At 31.9% G+C, this 16954-nt stretch overlaps 1 protein-coding gene across 1 annotated transcript in view; it reads right to left on the bottom strand.

The window, feature by feature from the left end:
- The window catches only part of MEIS2 (Meis homeobox 2), a 235502-nt gene that overhangs the window by 210996 nt on the left and 7552 nt on the right, over positions 1-16954 (bottom strand). Inside the window, 1 exon segment of the mRNA XM_070931352.1 lies at positions 7890-8004. Coding sequence (XP_070787453.1) covers positions 7890-8004 — 115 coding nt within the window.

Genomic DNA, 16954 nt, shown 5'->3' with positions numbered 1-16954 from the left:
CTTTTGGATTTTTGCCAGATGGTCTCTATTGAGAGTGCTGCAAATAGAGAGAGATGAACTGCATCTAACATGCCACTAGAGCTTTCCTGTAAATGTCTGAGAACCGAATCCAACGAGAATTTAGTCTCAGAGCAGAAAGGATACATTTAAAAACTATGTGCATTAACTATACTTTTCCCCATAGAATCCTCACTTCGCATGAATAATTTACCCACTCTTATGTTAATGGGATCATGAAAGTATCCCTCTGTCTTTAGTGCAGCTATTCTCAGCTTTCAGTAATTACCCCACCCAGTGAAAATAACATGGATCCTGCATTTGAACATCCTACTAGTACCTGACAATTAGAAAGATCATGGCTGACAGTAGAATAGTCCAAAAAAATGGTCAGAGCCCAAGTTGCCTGAGGGAAATTTTGGGGAAAAGAAATTCCACTGTCAACATTTCTTTAGTTGCTAGAATGAACATAGTAAAAAGAAATAGCATTTCTCCTTCTCTCAGTCGCAGTCTTTCTCTCAAACAATATTTACTGATAAAGCAAAAAAGAGACACCTATTAAGAGCTAGCTATAATTTACAAAATTAAGATGAATTTAAATAGAACCACAATAGTTAACTTTTTCGTATTATCTGTAACAGTCAAATTTAAGACAAATGAAATTTCCAACTTTGGAAGGCTTTTATATGATAAAAAATAGACAGTTATAAACTAGCTAGTTTTTGACTTCTGCCCATAACACTAATGCTAGGTAGTTCAATGTGTTAAAATTATCAGGCTGGAACATCTGGGAAAGAAAGCTATGAAACAGCAGGGAATGTAACTGGTTTATTGTTTATCTTTTGTTTATGAGTCAATATTCCAGTTTTAATTACTATCTAAATTAAATCCTAATAGGCATCAGGAGACATCATTTTAGTGAAGTTAACTTTAAAAAAAATTCAGACACTCAAATACTAGATTTTTCAAATAATTTCATATACATAAGATTAGAAATTCAAGGAAAAAAATTCAACATTTGGGAAAGTACTGATTTATGGAAGCATTTAGATTTTAGCGGTAATTTATAATAGAGCAATTAGAAATGCAAACGTGTCAAGCAGTTTGGAGCACATGAGGCAGATTTAACATCTTGGAAGATGTTGTACATCTTGGATATTGTACACATGAGCAAATGTACACATAAGAACATCAAATATCAAGGAACATACTATACTCTTCAACTCATTAATATTGTTCAATTATTTTCTTTGAGAAGCCTGGTAGTGAAACCGTGTGTGTGTGTGTGTGTGTGTGTGTGTGTGTGTGTGTGTGTGTATATATATATATATATATATATATATATATATATATATATATATATATATATATATATATTTGTGGGTTTTATCTAATAATAAATGACCATTTTAGGATTAGCAAAGCAGTAAGAAAATGTAAAGTTAAAAAACAGCTGATAAGGATATTATTCTAGTTGGCATCTGTCATACCATATTTAGATACATTTTAAAAAAGAAGACTCCAGCTTAAACAATAATAATATTCCACTGCTAGAAATTTCATGAATATGAAGGAACAAAGAGAATGTGTCAAATCCTAAGTATAATTAATAACATTCTCAAATGTGTGTTTGTATGGATTTTTATTTTATTTTAAATATCCCATAGTTCTGAATGATGAGCGTAAATCTAGCAGCTAAAATTAATCATATTTAAAGAGCTAAATAACCTCCAACTTTAATTTTAATGAAAGAGAATTTATTTTTAACAGTATAAATAAACTGTGCAGTAAGTACAATAAAACTACAATAAACTTCTAACCAAAGTGATTATTAATAAGGGATAAATATACAAAGCACCAAAAGTAAAGTTATGAAGAGTAAGAATTTAAAAAAGGAAAGTAGATAGCTTAATAAATTGCTAATGTCTCAGTTAGCTCAGTTTGTTCTGGCAATTTAATAGTTAATTAGCATGCAGGATGTGTAGTGTGAGCTCAGCAGTTACTGGGCCAACTGTCTCTGTATTTCTGGGAATTCTGCCTATTCACAGTGCAGAGATTGTTCAATTAATGCAAAACGTACAAAATGAATTTTACAAAAATGAATTGCAAAGAAAACCCCACTACAATGATTTTACTGCAAAGATGTCAACATCAATTTTTTGCTCATGTATAACTAATAATTAAAACAACATATTTCATTTTGCTTATAACAATTTATTTTATACTGGTACATCAAAATATTGAAACACAAAATTATTTTTTTAATTAATTGCAAGTGAACACATACTATTGTTTAAACCAGAAAAAACACCCAAGTCTGGGAAGAAATAGTTACGGCAAATCAAAGGTTCACGAAGTCTCCAATATATAAGCATCTTGTTACATGGGAGCAACATTATTTTTCAAACATCAAGAAGTTTAATCTCACCACAGCTCCCATCCATAGTGGAGATGACTAATGCATTTAAACATAAAGACAGGCTCTCAATATAAACAAGAAAAAATGTTTTGTAAAATCTATTTCTCTGCTTTCATTCATATGTCATGGCTTTCTCATCAGAGGAAAAGAAAGAACAGCAGTACCTGGACAAGTCATTGGATACACTTAGTTTTGGAAAGCCATATCCTAGTGTCCATGCATGGCAGAAATAAGCTCCATAGCAACTTATTTGGCACCCATATATTTTGATATAAAAACCACTCAGCCCAGGAGTGTGTTGAATTCTCCATCTAGATACCAAGTGCAGAAAGGCAGAGGAATGTTATTTTGCTTGAAAAAAGCACAAAATGATCTACATGGGAATAATGATCCACTCAGCAATAGTGTATTTCTCCTGCACAGCCCAATTTCTACAATGAATTTTGATCAACATCAATTGTACTTAGATAAATTAACACAAACTTCATGTACTTCAAACTTCAGCGTAAGAGTACTCAACTATTGGAAAAATATTTGTTACAGCTTTTTTTCCAAGCTGTGTCTTACTACCAGAAAACAAATGTTTTCTAGACCTGAAAATGCTTTATTGCTCAGTCTTCTGGATTGTGACTACTGGTATATTAATGTTGCCTTTGTTACAAGACATGAAAAGTGCTAGCTTACGTCAGTTGCATGCATTTACTAATAAAATGCAACCATTATCAACTACAAGAGAATTAATGAACTGTGGGGAAGGCATTTCTATTGAGCCCTATCTTCCAGCAACCTAGAGTGTTCCAGACTTATCATGATTTATCATAGTTATCATAGCTCCAACTTTAGAAAAGAACCAAACCAAATTTGGAAAAGCTACTTCTTCCCTCAAAAAAATTTAAGCTATAAACTCAAAACACCACATTTAGCCACCTACGATAAAATTGTTTTATTCATGAAAAAAATCTGTCCCTTCAAATAAATAGCAGTCAGGAGCAATAATCTGAATTCATTTATTAAAAGATTTTATTCATACTTGTCCTATAGCACTAGATGGAAAAATAAAAATGAATAAAACAATTTTTAAAAATCTACATACAAAAAAAATCTGCAATGTGAACTTACTGAATGAGGTAGCTACATAATAGATCAATAAACTATGTTGTTTCAGCTTGTTGAAGCAATTTTTCAGCAACCAGTCTTTACAGTAGATGGCAATAATTGTGTTCATATGACTAATTCCATTTTCTATTTCTATTCATCTCAGATTTAGCAATTAGAATTTTTTCAGCATTACCTAAGGGAGCTTCAGTGACAAAATAAATGGGAGTTTAAAGGAATTGTACATCAAATTTTATCCTATCTATAATAATAGACATTGTGGTGCAAGTACATAGCCAGATTCATATCTGTTATCATACTGATTGTGAATACCAATGTTTTCTTCCACATGTGGCTCTCCCTTACTGAATCAGGAGAATATGTTGCTTTCCAATTACTGTATTTCTTGTTTTAAATATAGTAAGCCATGTCAGCTTCATCAAGGAGAATAGAGGGTCTAGGAGAATAGCTCTTAAGTATTTTTAAAACGTAGTAAATCTTGAGAGGCCTTTTGAGCACAAAACTACTAGAACATTGAGTACTTATTATATCTTTATATCATCAAGCATATAGCAAGTATTATTTAATGACTTTCCACATGCTAAGTCCAAACAATTTTAAAGGTATAATCAGACTAATTTTATATTTTCATACATAACTCTTACTTGGTCACATCTGAAGTACTCAATAAAGCACAGAATAATCTAAGGGAAAGCCTAACCACCACTACAGTATACACAGAATATCTTAAGCAGTGATTTTGCAATGACATTTTACTTTAATTTATATAGAAAAAGGATAATCTATTACCCATAAGACATACAGATTCTTTACCAAACAAGCAGTTGGATGATAAAGCTGCACATACCTTTTGAAAGATTGATTTGGGTTTTATACATATACAGTACTTCCTAGCAAAATCTCGGAGTCTTCCTTCTCTCCTCCCCTTCTTACAGTCTTTTTCTGCTATCTCTCTTCCATAACTCAACTAACCCAACAGAACCGGCCAGTTTTAAATTTCAGTTGGGACCTCAGTGACCTGTTAATGAATCTACAGAGAGGAGGAAAAACTCACTGTGTTGAGTTATGCCTGGTGTTCCTAGCTGACTAGGAGTCAAAAATGCTTGAAGCGTTAACGTAATTGGAAGAATGTGAAAAATGAAGCGTTGGGCTCCTGAGCAAAGTGAAAGGTCAAAGCAAGACTTACACAAAACAAGTCTCTGGAAGATGGCCTCATTATACCATTAAAACAGTTTCTTCTCTCCCTTGCCCCCACCTAGTTTTCTTCCTTTGTAAAATGTTTTAGTGTTTTATGTCTATTAATAAGTTTAATTAATCTTTCTAGTTTTTAAGTAAGCAAGTTAATAAATGCATGCAAGAAAAGAAAGCCAAGGATATTTAACTTTTTGATCTTAGATAGAATAATATTGTCTGAAACAATTTTGCCTCTATGATTTGAACCATGGTAAGGCAGTAAGTGGTACTAATACTAATGCAGCCATTATACTATTACAATGTATCGAATAGTTTACTTGAACAACTAAGATGACTTGCTAAAAAAAACTTCATAGAACTGAGCTAATATAATTAGGATTATCTTTCACTGAACAGCGGTCAAAGGCTTTAACTCTTCCAATACCAGCACTTAAATTCACTCCATTGTACTTTTCATTTCATACTTTTTCATTTTATAAGGGTGCACTGTAGCTTTTTTAATAAAATATAAATATTCTTTATATTTTTTCCATTTATAAATAATGATTTTGGCAATAAACTTTGTTATGTTCTCCCAAGTTATCAAGTACCATATGTGTATCTGGAACATAAATGTAGAAGGTTCAACTATTCCAGTGTTGTTCACCTCCTCATGATACACATACAATGAATATATGCAATGAGAAATGCAGTAAGGATTATAACTTTCAGTAATATTTGTTTTATCAAACTATAAAAGCTGGGAAAGCAAACGATGTGACGCCTACAAATAAACAGAGAATGTGTATAGAACAGATAATAGTGTATTAGAAATCAAGAAGATTAAAGTATGATGAGAAGGCTGACAGAGAAAGATAGAAACTCTAATACTTGCTTATCAGTGTATTGTAATGTAGCACTAATCATTTTATATAATTCATCCCAAGGAATTTTTATTGATATTTTAGTTGCCAAGAAAATTGCATGATATGTGTGTGAAATCACCATAGTCATGATCAGCTTGAAGGGGGTTTTACCTTTAGAATTCTATAGCAAACTCCTTTAAACAACTCATTCCCAGCATAGTCAATGGAATTGGAATTGGCTAAGGGATAAGAAAAGCAGGGTTTGAAGATGTAAACATAAAATTAAAAAAAGGTTAGGTCCCCCACATTCTTGCTGTATTAAATTAAGTTACAAGGTAACTGTCTAGATTTGGAAAAGTCTAGATGAAAAATATTTCCTTCTGAACATAATATAAACATGTTGAGTCATTACTGCATCTGACTCAAGTCAATGGAAAATTTTAAAAACTAACACCACTTGTTCAAAGTAGCCTTTTAAAAACTATTTTTAAAGAAAACGGGCCTTTTCAACCGATGACTGATTTTATTACTAAAAGCAGGCATATAACCAATTGATACAGCACCCATTATGCAGAGATATAACTCCTAGTTCCATCATTCCAATCCAGATTATTTCTCCAAGCCAATAGGAAGGTATTTTTCCTGAATGGTTCATAGCAGCTTGTCTCTGCATGTGATTTGAATCAGGGCCATTCCTTGAGGCAAGATTTAAATACCTTCTGTGCCACATCATGGCTCAGACCCAAATCACACCTTGTAATATGTGGCTGTATACCTTAATCTAAGATTTCCCACAACTGCCTCTAGTCTTGGAAAGAGAAGTGAAAAAATATTGGGCAAATATTACTGAGGATGGTCCTGATTTCTGGAACAGAGATAAACAAGCACAGAGTATTTGTTGCTTTAGGACATGAAAATTTACTCCTGATGAAGGTAAATAGCTATTAATCTAATTTAGTGAGTTCATCATGGAGTTCATCCAGGAATTATATACATTCACAACACTCATTTGTTTTTAAATATACATAATCATATATATAGGAATCAATTATTGCAAATGGTATGAGTATTTTTTTAAAAAAAGTCTGAAATTCAAAAGTTAAATCTGTTGGACAAATTATACAATGCAAATCTATTTTTGCTCATATGAAGACAAGTACATCTTCTTTAAACTTTTGGTTTCTATATTAAATAACTGGCATCAATAATATACTTTCATAAATAGAAGTTAACAACATTGTAAAGATGTAGGACAGTTTTGAAAAAACTAGATTATTAACACTGAGATGTTAGCAAATATCTTAGTTTAATTTTTGCAAAAAGATGACTAGCTAAACTTTAAGGACTAAATATGATTTTTAAAAACCTTGATTATGCAAACTGGAAGTATTAAGTCAGTAAAGTGTTAAATTGGATTCCAATCCCAATTTAACAGGGAGCAAATCCCATTTGATTTTTTAATGTGATTTATTTGTGAACAGCTATCAACATCATTGTCCCATTAAGTGTATAACATGTTCATATTAAAGTAAAGTAGGACTTTACTATAGTCCTAAAGTAGGACTATAATTATGATGGGTACAATGCTTACGTCTTATACCACAATCCTAAAAATGTTATCTGACATAACTAATTTATTAGTCATTTATATAACTGATACAAACTTAACCTATTTCCAAATAAAGCAGAGTAGGTAGAAATATTAAGTGGTAATCCACAAGCAACTCATTACAAAAGGAATTCTTCATTTTATTAGAATACTTTAGTATAAAATCTACTGCCAATTTCAAACCATTCAATAAATGCATCCTTTGTGGGGATGAGTCAAAATTGTTTTTGTTTTCTTCCTGCACTGAGTTAAGAAGAACATTTCAACTGGCTTGAAAAGCCTTTTTTCAGTTGACTGTAATATTTTTCTATTTAGAGACTAACGTGAATTGATACACCACAGCTGGGGTGCATGTCTGCCACGATATTTACTTACACCACACATGTATGCACACACACACACACACACACGCACACACACAGATAAAATCCTGTAGATAACCAAATTTGTAAAGGAATTGGCAGAACTAATCAATTGTTATTGCAAAGCTTGTTTGAAGATTAGATATTTGGCTTTGAAATAAAAATAAAATACAGCTAAGAAGGTTGAAAAAAAGGAAACAAGTGTCTCCCTAAGTTACAGCTGATTACATTGCAAGCCTGCCATTCATGTGTTTACACTAAGGCAGATGTACTGATATAATAAAAGACACTGAAGTTATTTTAGTCATGCCTACTTTGCACAAGGAAAAAAAAGCTTGACCTTTTACCTTGCTCACTGCTGTTGTCTCCACTCTGGGAAGCATGGCCCCCACTGGAAGGCCCTGGTGTGCCTGCTGAGTGCGTTGACGTTGCATCATCATGATCTCTCCAAGAGGAAGGATTCTGGTGTCAGATTGTCCATTTTTTTCCCACAGTTATCATTCCAATAGCAAATCGAGGAAGGGAGGTTGGGAAGCCAGAAAAAAAGTAGGCAGGTTAGCATTTGCAAATATTCCTAAAATTCAGACACTGTTCAGAGGCAAATGATTACTGAGGTTGCAATCCTATACCATTTTATCTTGGGATGTATACTCCTGAAGATATGAGATTTGTTTTTGATTCAATATGTACAGAAATATATTGTGACATACTAACTATATTTAAGTCACTTTCATTTTCATATAGTTACATCATAATAAAGTACAGTTCTAATAATATTTTAGAGTTCTTTTCCTTAAGAGCTTTTTTTTTTTACTTTTTATACTTGTAACAACCAGTTCATCAGTTAAGGAAATATTTTAACATTTTATATTTACACGGTCACAAAATAATTCCATAGATGAGCCTATGAAGGCACATTACGTTCAATAGCAATTATTCCCAAGTAAATCAATATATGATTGCTCTCTAGTTCTGATAATAAAAAAAACCTAGAAAAAACACAAAAACTGTGTTTTTTTCTCTATTATAACATCTATTACAAATAATACCCTAAACAAAATATACCTAATACAGAAGATGGATGATGTTTTTAAAAGATTATACAGCTAAAGGTTAACTAGATATGTAAGGTCATTAAATGGTCATTTGCAATATATTCTTCTACAACTTTTCTATCTGGTACATGAACTAATAATCATTGAAGATTTGGCAAAGCTTCCCTAATTCTACAGTAGTTTAGTAATATAATTACCATTTTTTTACATTTATTGATCATCGGTTTTCCTGTAGAGAACTGCTATTTAAAAAGATACATGAAGAAAGCTGAAAGTTGCAGCTAACTGCTACTTCACTACGCATATTCTCCTCCTGTTCCTCCTCCCTTTTCCTGATCATTCCCAATACCCTGCTGTTGCTTAAAGGAAAACAGGAATTCTACTGTACAGGAAAAGCTTTATCAGCACCACATGAAGGCAGGCAAGGGATGGAATTTCCTCCATCAGAAAAGGAGAATAAGAACACATGCAATAGATCAGACTTAGAGCTGAACTTCCATTGCTTGTCACCTATCCATGACAGCTTAAATTAAACACATCCTAACAAGAAGCACTTTTGTAAAATATTCAACATTCAGGGAAATATCATGAACCCTAAGCAATTCCACAGAGGAGGCATCAATATTTACTTTGCAGTAAATTTTAGCATCACCATCAACAATTACATCTAAAAATTTAGAAAATTTAGAAAAATACCGATCTGTTCAAAACTGGAGATGGGAAATAACCCCAATAATTAAAGCTTTTTAATGACTCCCCCAAAAGTATTGCAATTTGAGTCAAATGCTTAATTACTTAATTAATTACCAGGCTGGCAACTGAAGCTCAAGTTATCATCTTTAAACTATGTTCTAAATAATTTCTTATAAAATATCAAGTAAGCCTAGATAATCACATTCCAACACTAAATTGAATGGGCATTAATGTCTAAGCAGTGAGAGAGAGATAAATGGAAACAAATAGTTAATAATAACTACACAACTCTCTTCCTCAGATCAGTAGAACAATCTACAAAAATAAATCAAAATTGAAATAATGCATTAAAAATAATTTTCCATCAAATAAATCTATACATTTTTGCCTAAATCAATTTCCACATTATAGAAAGTCACACTGAAAAATAACAAAATGCTATAATTAAAAGTAATACTCTTCAAATTAATATTCTCCTCCCACAATATACAAAAATAATACCATATTGCAAACTGAGGAAGGTTTAAAATAAAAGAAAAAGTTAAAAATGTTTTGATTTTATATCTATTGTGTGTGTCTATAGGGAGACACACAGAGATGCATACACATGTGTATACGCATACACAAAACTATTTCAAAAAAGCAATGTTGATTAGATTTCAGGAAAACTTATATGGAAATAAAATGTCACGATCAAGCAAGTTTCTGTGCAGTCTCGATTAAACAGATTGAGCCTACGAGCTCCTCTTTTTATATCTGAGTTAGGAAACCACTCAAATAGCTTCAAGCTGAAGGCAAACAGCAGACAGGAGCACTTTAGCCCTCTGCAGCCTCTCTCAGCGTCAGCTGTTTGCCGGATGGTAATCAGATAAAGAGTTAGTAGAAATATATGAAAAAGGTAACAAAACAATAGCCCGGCATGCATTTGGTCCTCCAACATCATGTTGAAAGCTGCTCTTTATAAAATTTATAAAACAATATTTTCCTAGGACACATATTTCAGACACTATAATGTTAATGTTATGTTCCTCAGGTTTTCTTAAAAGTCACTTCTGTTGAAAGTCCTTAGTTCACTATTAAAATTTTAGTAATTTATCCAGTTATCACCTTAGTTAAGTTTTAAGGCACATGTTAACCAAAACCATACAGTATCTGAAAAACCAGGTGTTTCTGGTTTATATAAGGACATTGAGAGAAACTTCTTGCAGCAGAGATCATTTGCTTTTTATGCCTTCACTCAGAGTTCCAATCTCAATTAGAAGGGGGGATGGTGGCTACAATAACTGATAGCCATTGTGGGGGGTTGGACCCTATAACTGTCTTTTATTCTTCCAAGAAAAGAATAGTAGAGGAAATTGGGAAGAATATATGGAATATTTGTGTTTCACCTTCAACTTCCCAACTGTTCCCTTGCTGTGTCTGACATTAGGTTTGGCCAAAAACTGTAATCAATCATTCATTATTAGTACTGTAACAAAATGGCATCATATCCATAATTTGAGACCATTACTCATGACCAAATAAACTGTCAACAGGTCAATGGCAACAATGAGATCTTTCATTCTGGGTATTTCCATAGAATTATTTAATGTAAGTAAATTTGGTCACAGATTATTTATTTATTTATTTATTTATTTATTTATTTATTTATTTATTTATTTATATTAAGATACTGCCCCACTGCACAAAAAATTAAAGTCACCCTAAGAATACTTAAGTAGTAAAATAACTTTCTAATTTTAACATAGTAGGCCAATAGTGTCCTGCCAGAAGCTTTAGCTTCTTTCATCTAAAAGATTGTATGCTACCATGATATTTTGCCTTGATTTACTTGAGAGAGTGTATTTTGGGGCAAATTTTGGGAGAGAAAAGTAACTGGAAAATTGCAAGAGAAGATACTAAGAAATTGACCCTTTGTATGAACAGAAATGCATCACATTGTAGATGGCACTTGACTGCCCAATTTTCTAGAGAATTCACTGTATTCATACATAGGTACTACATGTTATTGATTAAATCCACTTTTTGAAAATGATTCAAACATATCATTATTTTTGGATGCTAGGGCAGTTTTATTTACGTAACCCTATAGGTTTTGAATCATTGAAACTCATATGTTGATAATCTATATGCTGAATTCAGCTGGAATCAACTTTTCTTGTATAACCACTAGAGCCCTGAAAATTTATATTTCAGTATTGTAGAAAAAAATCTGGCTAAATTTAAATATGATAATAGAACATATTATCTCAAACAATATATACATCATCTCAAACAACATATACATACTGAGCTGAGAAGAACATAAGCTTGTAGTCAGAAAAACTTTCATACTTATGAAGATATAACTTCAGTATAGAAATATGCTGAAACATTCAGAAAACAACTTAGCATATGAAAAGCTACTCAAAAAGTAAACTCACTTTATCTAACTATCTTTTGGAAATGGCGTGTTTAACTTGAAGCCAATGTTTAGTAGCAATGCAGATGTTAAGGGGAGGGGGTACTTTGAACAGCACCCATATTTTTAAAATTGTTATTCCATAGCTTAAAAATGGGACAGCGTAAGAATTGAATTAAGACAATTATAACCTGTCACGGCAACTATTTATTTAACTTTGTACATAATATTATGACACATATTCAAACAGTAAAAAAGTATGAATATGCTGAATTGAATCACCAGCTGAAGTGCCATGTACTATGGAATGCAGAGTTCACATGTATCTATTCCCAATAGTTTTAATAATTGGGAGTCAAATATGGCACTGCTCTTGCTCTTATCTAATTGTGTTAAAGAGCAGTGTTACCAGGAGCAAAGCAGTAATACTGAGTGGCACACAATAGAAGGAGATGGAAAATAGATACAAGAAGCTAGGTCTCCAGGGGCAGTATTTTCTATTTGCTGGGCTAAGACTCACAGCTGATAATGCAAGTTGTAATTAATATAAAAGCAGGAGACAATATGGGGAAGGCTTGTACTAGCAGGGCCACAGGAGATCACTCTGCAGCTATCTACTGTTTCTCATTATGTATACAGCTTTTCACAGAAACACAACTTTGCCAGTATTTTTCCCTTGAAAGTTTTAAAAAAATGATTTAGCACCATCATTGGATTTTGCTAAATCTAGAGAAGAGCGGGGAAAAGACAAGAGTCTCTAGGCAAATGTCCTGCGTACTGTTTTGCTGTTCTTACAAATCTAATGGAAGTTTAAATGTTTTAACTCCTGCATGCTTTTTTTAAAAGAAAGAAATATTTTCAGCACAGACCTGTTTTATAATAATTATTTATTAACATTCCTCAGAGGCATGTGATTGTTTATATGCTTGAATACTGGTCACTCATCTTGTACAATGCCAAGGTTAGTGATTTAATAAGCCTCAAACTTCTGTGTAAATGACAGTTTACACAGATACAGATGGATTAACTCTGCATTCCTTATGCAACCCAAACTTTCACTGGGCACAATCACTTTAATTATGCAAGGGGCCCCTGTGGGCTCAATTCTGATCTCACACTGTTTTTATAGTAGTACAACTCAATTCATTATGAAATTACTTGTATTTCAAAATAATATTCTTTTAACTGTCTACCTATCTATATTGCCTCATGCTAGTCAGTGAATAGCAGGAAGAAGATAGAATCAATTGATTTTGATGGGCATTTATATGCAAAAATAAAAATTAGCTCTCCTATCTATGGCATTCGTAAAAATTTCTGATAGAAAAAAAGTCTTCTTTTCTGGATAAACAAATCAAGAAGACATAGTATAGTACAGCTTGTGTACTGGATGACATTTAGTTATTATAAATCAATTTTGTATATGAAAACATCAACACTTTGACATGGTATTTTGACCATAGTTTAAATACATTTCATTTCATCTAAGGCCTAACCATAAACTAGATGAGATCTCGTATCATCTAAACAGTACTGAGAACACCAGCCGAATGACACAATTTACCTAAAAACTTGGTTCCAGTTACTAATATATTACAAAACAAGATTGTTATGTGGTACTTTATGAAAATATAATCTATATTCACATTAAAACATTGTAAAATACAATATGTAAAATTTCAAAACTGCTGGCATAAACAGTGCATTTATAAAAAAAATATTGGTAAGAAAATATACAGATTTAATACACAGATTAAATACACATGAACACAAACATAATCCCACTTAAATATAAATAGCTTAATCTGATATTATAACAGAGCAATTTTAGGCATATCTTTTTAGAAATAAATCTTAGTTTAATAAACTGTCTCACATATCTATCCATAAGACTGCAGCACTTATAACCTACATATTAAAACAACATCATGTATTTTAGATAAAAATCTACAAGAATACATATAAATGTCTAAAACTGTATGATTCCATATCAGTGCTATGCACAAATAAATGGTTACAAGGTTACAAAAGAGATGTGACTCCTTTTATACCACATATTAATGTAATTTTCTTTCGCTGTATTTACTTTTACAAGTATGTTATACCATACATGTATCAATCTCTATAAACCTCCACATATGTATTATGTTTTCTTGTGCATTTAAGATTTCAAATGATCAAATGTGAGCTATGTGAATAAAAAAGTTACACTTGCTTATTCATGACCGTGGACTCTTTCTACCTGCATCAGCCTTTTTTCTTATTACAGATGTAATACCTTTTATATTGATATTGAACAGTGTTCAAAAGAGTACTTTTCGTGCATAAATATACTTTCATTATACAATGGAACTAGTAAAAAATAAGCTGAAAGATAAACAAATGCCAACATAAATGCAGTTTAATTTCAGTTAAATTGTAAATATGTTACTTGATGAGGCAGTCAAGGCACTACAGGAGAAAATTTTACTACCTTTAAGATACTGACAACTGGGATCTAAGTGGCAAAAGCATTATAATATCAAATTTAATGTATACAATGGATTTTAGTGAAATCAATATAATTGTTAGACAATGTGTTAGTTATCAAATCTGTTATTCCTGGATAACAAATACTAGATGCCTTACTAGGCATAGGTATATATAAAACCAGCAACTTTGCAAACATTACACTATGTATGAGCTATGGAATATAGCAGGCTACTATTTTGACTGTACAAACTCATTACATCTCTTTGTATATTTTACACAGTATGATCACTGGAAAATAGTATAGTCTTGTAGCCACCTACTTCTCAATAATCCTACTGAAAAATATTACTTTTAAGCAATTCCTCCTTCTCCCCAAAGGTTTGTAATAATTGTACTGTAATGATACAGTAAATAGAACTGCAACTGTGAACTGCTTCACAGAATCTGTATGAAGCAGAGTCCATATAAGTACACAGTTATGTTTGTTTAATTTGTTCTCAGTCCTAAATATAATAAAGTATAAGGACATTAAGACCTGATCTTACATTCCTGGCAAGTCTAACATTCCACAAATTTGTGGTTCATTGGAGATAAAGCCTTTTGAAGGAATTCCTGTTTATGTGTTTTTAAAAAATCTAGAAATCAAACCTGAGCAACTACAACAAATGTATATGACCTACATAAGTTATTTATTTTAGCATAATATTGTTTACTGGATACTAGAAAAATGCAGCCATGCCTAAAATATTGTACATGACATATTTCTTGATCTGATGTGGCATCAATTATTGTTCACATTTGCCTTAAATTTTTACAGACATTTGTGCACAGGACATATTTAGCTCCAGTTCAAATGTGAAAATAGTTTTATGTATGAAATATAAATATAAAATCTCCTTCAAATCAAGCCCTACTCTTGGTAACTTCATGGACACAGAAAATATGGAATTGTCTTGCCAAAAAATATGAGAGTTTGTCATTGCCTTCCTGAATTTTCCCTCTGCTTGGTCTAGGTTATAGTCCTTGGGTTTCTGGGTGGTCTCTTATCCATGTACTAAACAAATTTGACCCTATCTAGTTTTTTGAGATCAGCCAAGGTTGATTAGGTTCTGTGATAAAAGTGTGAAAATCTACAAGAATTCCTGAATGTGTATATACTTAAATAAGAGGAGCAATCAGTGCTGACTCTGTTTTCAAAAACATTCTTAAATTCTCCTTTTTGTAAATTCTACAGTAGACTTGAGCATCTTTGATACAAACTAACAAATACTTTGTAAACTGATCTTCAAAATACATTCCTAGAAAGTCACTATCTCTTGCTTTAATCATCCAATATAAATCTAGAAAACCCTGCTTTACAGGTCTAGTATAAAGTATTTTAAAGATTTAGAAGCTGTTCTGTGGATTATTATAAAGAAAAATAGTGTAAATGAATCTATTCCAAATATTCATTTACATAACTGTAATATATACTGGCATAGTCAAGGCAGAACAAGAATAAAAATCTCCTGCTATCAGTCTTTACTTTTGAAAGACCTCAGCCATAAATTAGGTATAGGCCATTTTCTATTATCCTTTTCTCAGATCATTAACAAATGTAATAGAACAAGTTGTAATGCTATCAGTGTTATAGGAAAAATCCCTTGAAATAGGATTTCCATGTGTATGTGTGTGTGTGTGCGTGTGTGTGTGTGTAAAATTGTTAACTACTTGTAAAGAATCTAAAAAATACATTTAAAACTATATGAATAATGGTTAACTGAAGTCAAGGTTGAGGAATTTTGAGTTCATATATATGCATACATGTGACAGTGATAAATTGCATTCCTAAGAAACACAAGTCAACAATGTCTACAGTAGTATTTTATCTGGTTTATTTCAGTTATAGCACATTTCTACACAACTACAACTAACACTTGAGTGCAATAAAAATATACCGGTATGAGAGTATTAAAAATTCAAACCGTAATTATGGAGTTTATATTTACTAACTATGCCACAACATACATCAAATATAGCAATTTTCCGTAACTAACAATATCCTAGTCTTTGACTAGCAAAGTTCCTGGACAACTGATTCTTACTGTATTATAGCAGAATTAACAGTAATTAACAGTACAATAAATAATATTAAGTATGTGTGCATTGTATTGTTACCAACATTAGAAAGATTCTGCTTTTTGCATAAAAGCTAGTATTTTTGCCAAAATGAAGCCTTTTTGTATCACAAACTAAATTATATTTTTCAGCAATGGAATTCTACAAAGAGACACATATTTGAACATAGGAATCTCATTGTTAATATTAGCTTCTCTGACATTTCCTTAGTTTGAGCTATACCACAGTATATAACTTTCAACCATATTAGGACCCAGTAAACTGCTACTACAGTTACTATATTGCAGTTTATCTATAACCTTGAACAGAACAGAGAAATAGAAATATTGGAATATCAATTATTTTTCACAAACTGTTATTTGCACAAAAGGGGCTCAGGCCCAGAACAAATTAAAATATCTTTAAAGCTATAAATTCATAGCCATTCAGGTGAACTCTAAGTATTTCAAAAGTAAATACAGCTATAAGAAAGACCAAAACAATGGTCAGGAGTTAATACAGAGAAAACACCATGCCATCTTGTGTCCTTAAGTGGTTTATCATAACACCTGCACCACCCTTCACCAAATGAGATTTAGCCGTAGGCTGTATTTAAATATGCATATCAAAGCAAGCAAAAAATAAATCTTGAATAGCAAATTAAAGAAATGCTCATGTTTATCCATTATAAGTG

This window comes from Pituophis catenifer, unplaced genomic scaffold (genome assembly GCF_029215685.1).
Source record: "Pituophis catenifer annectens isolate HBS135680 unplaced genomic scaffold, rPitCat1.0.hap2 SCAF_1, whole genome shotgun sequence".
Classification (NCBI taxonomy): Eukaryota; Metazoa; Chordata; class Lepidosauria; order Squamata; family Colubridae; genus Pituophis; species Pituophis catenifer.
The sequence above is the reverse complement of the archived record's forward strand: the minus strand, read 5'-3'. Positions and strand labels throughout refer to the sequence as shown.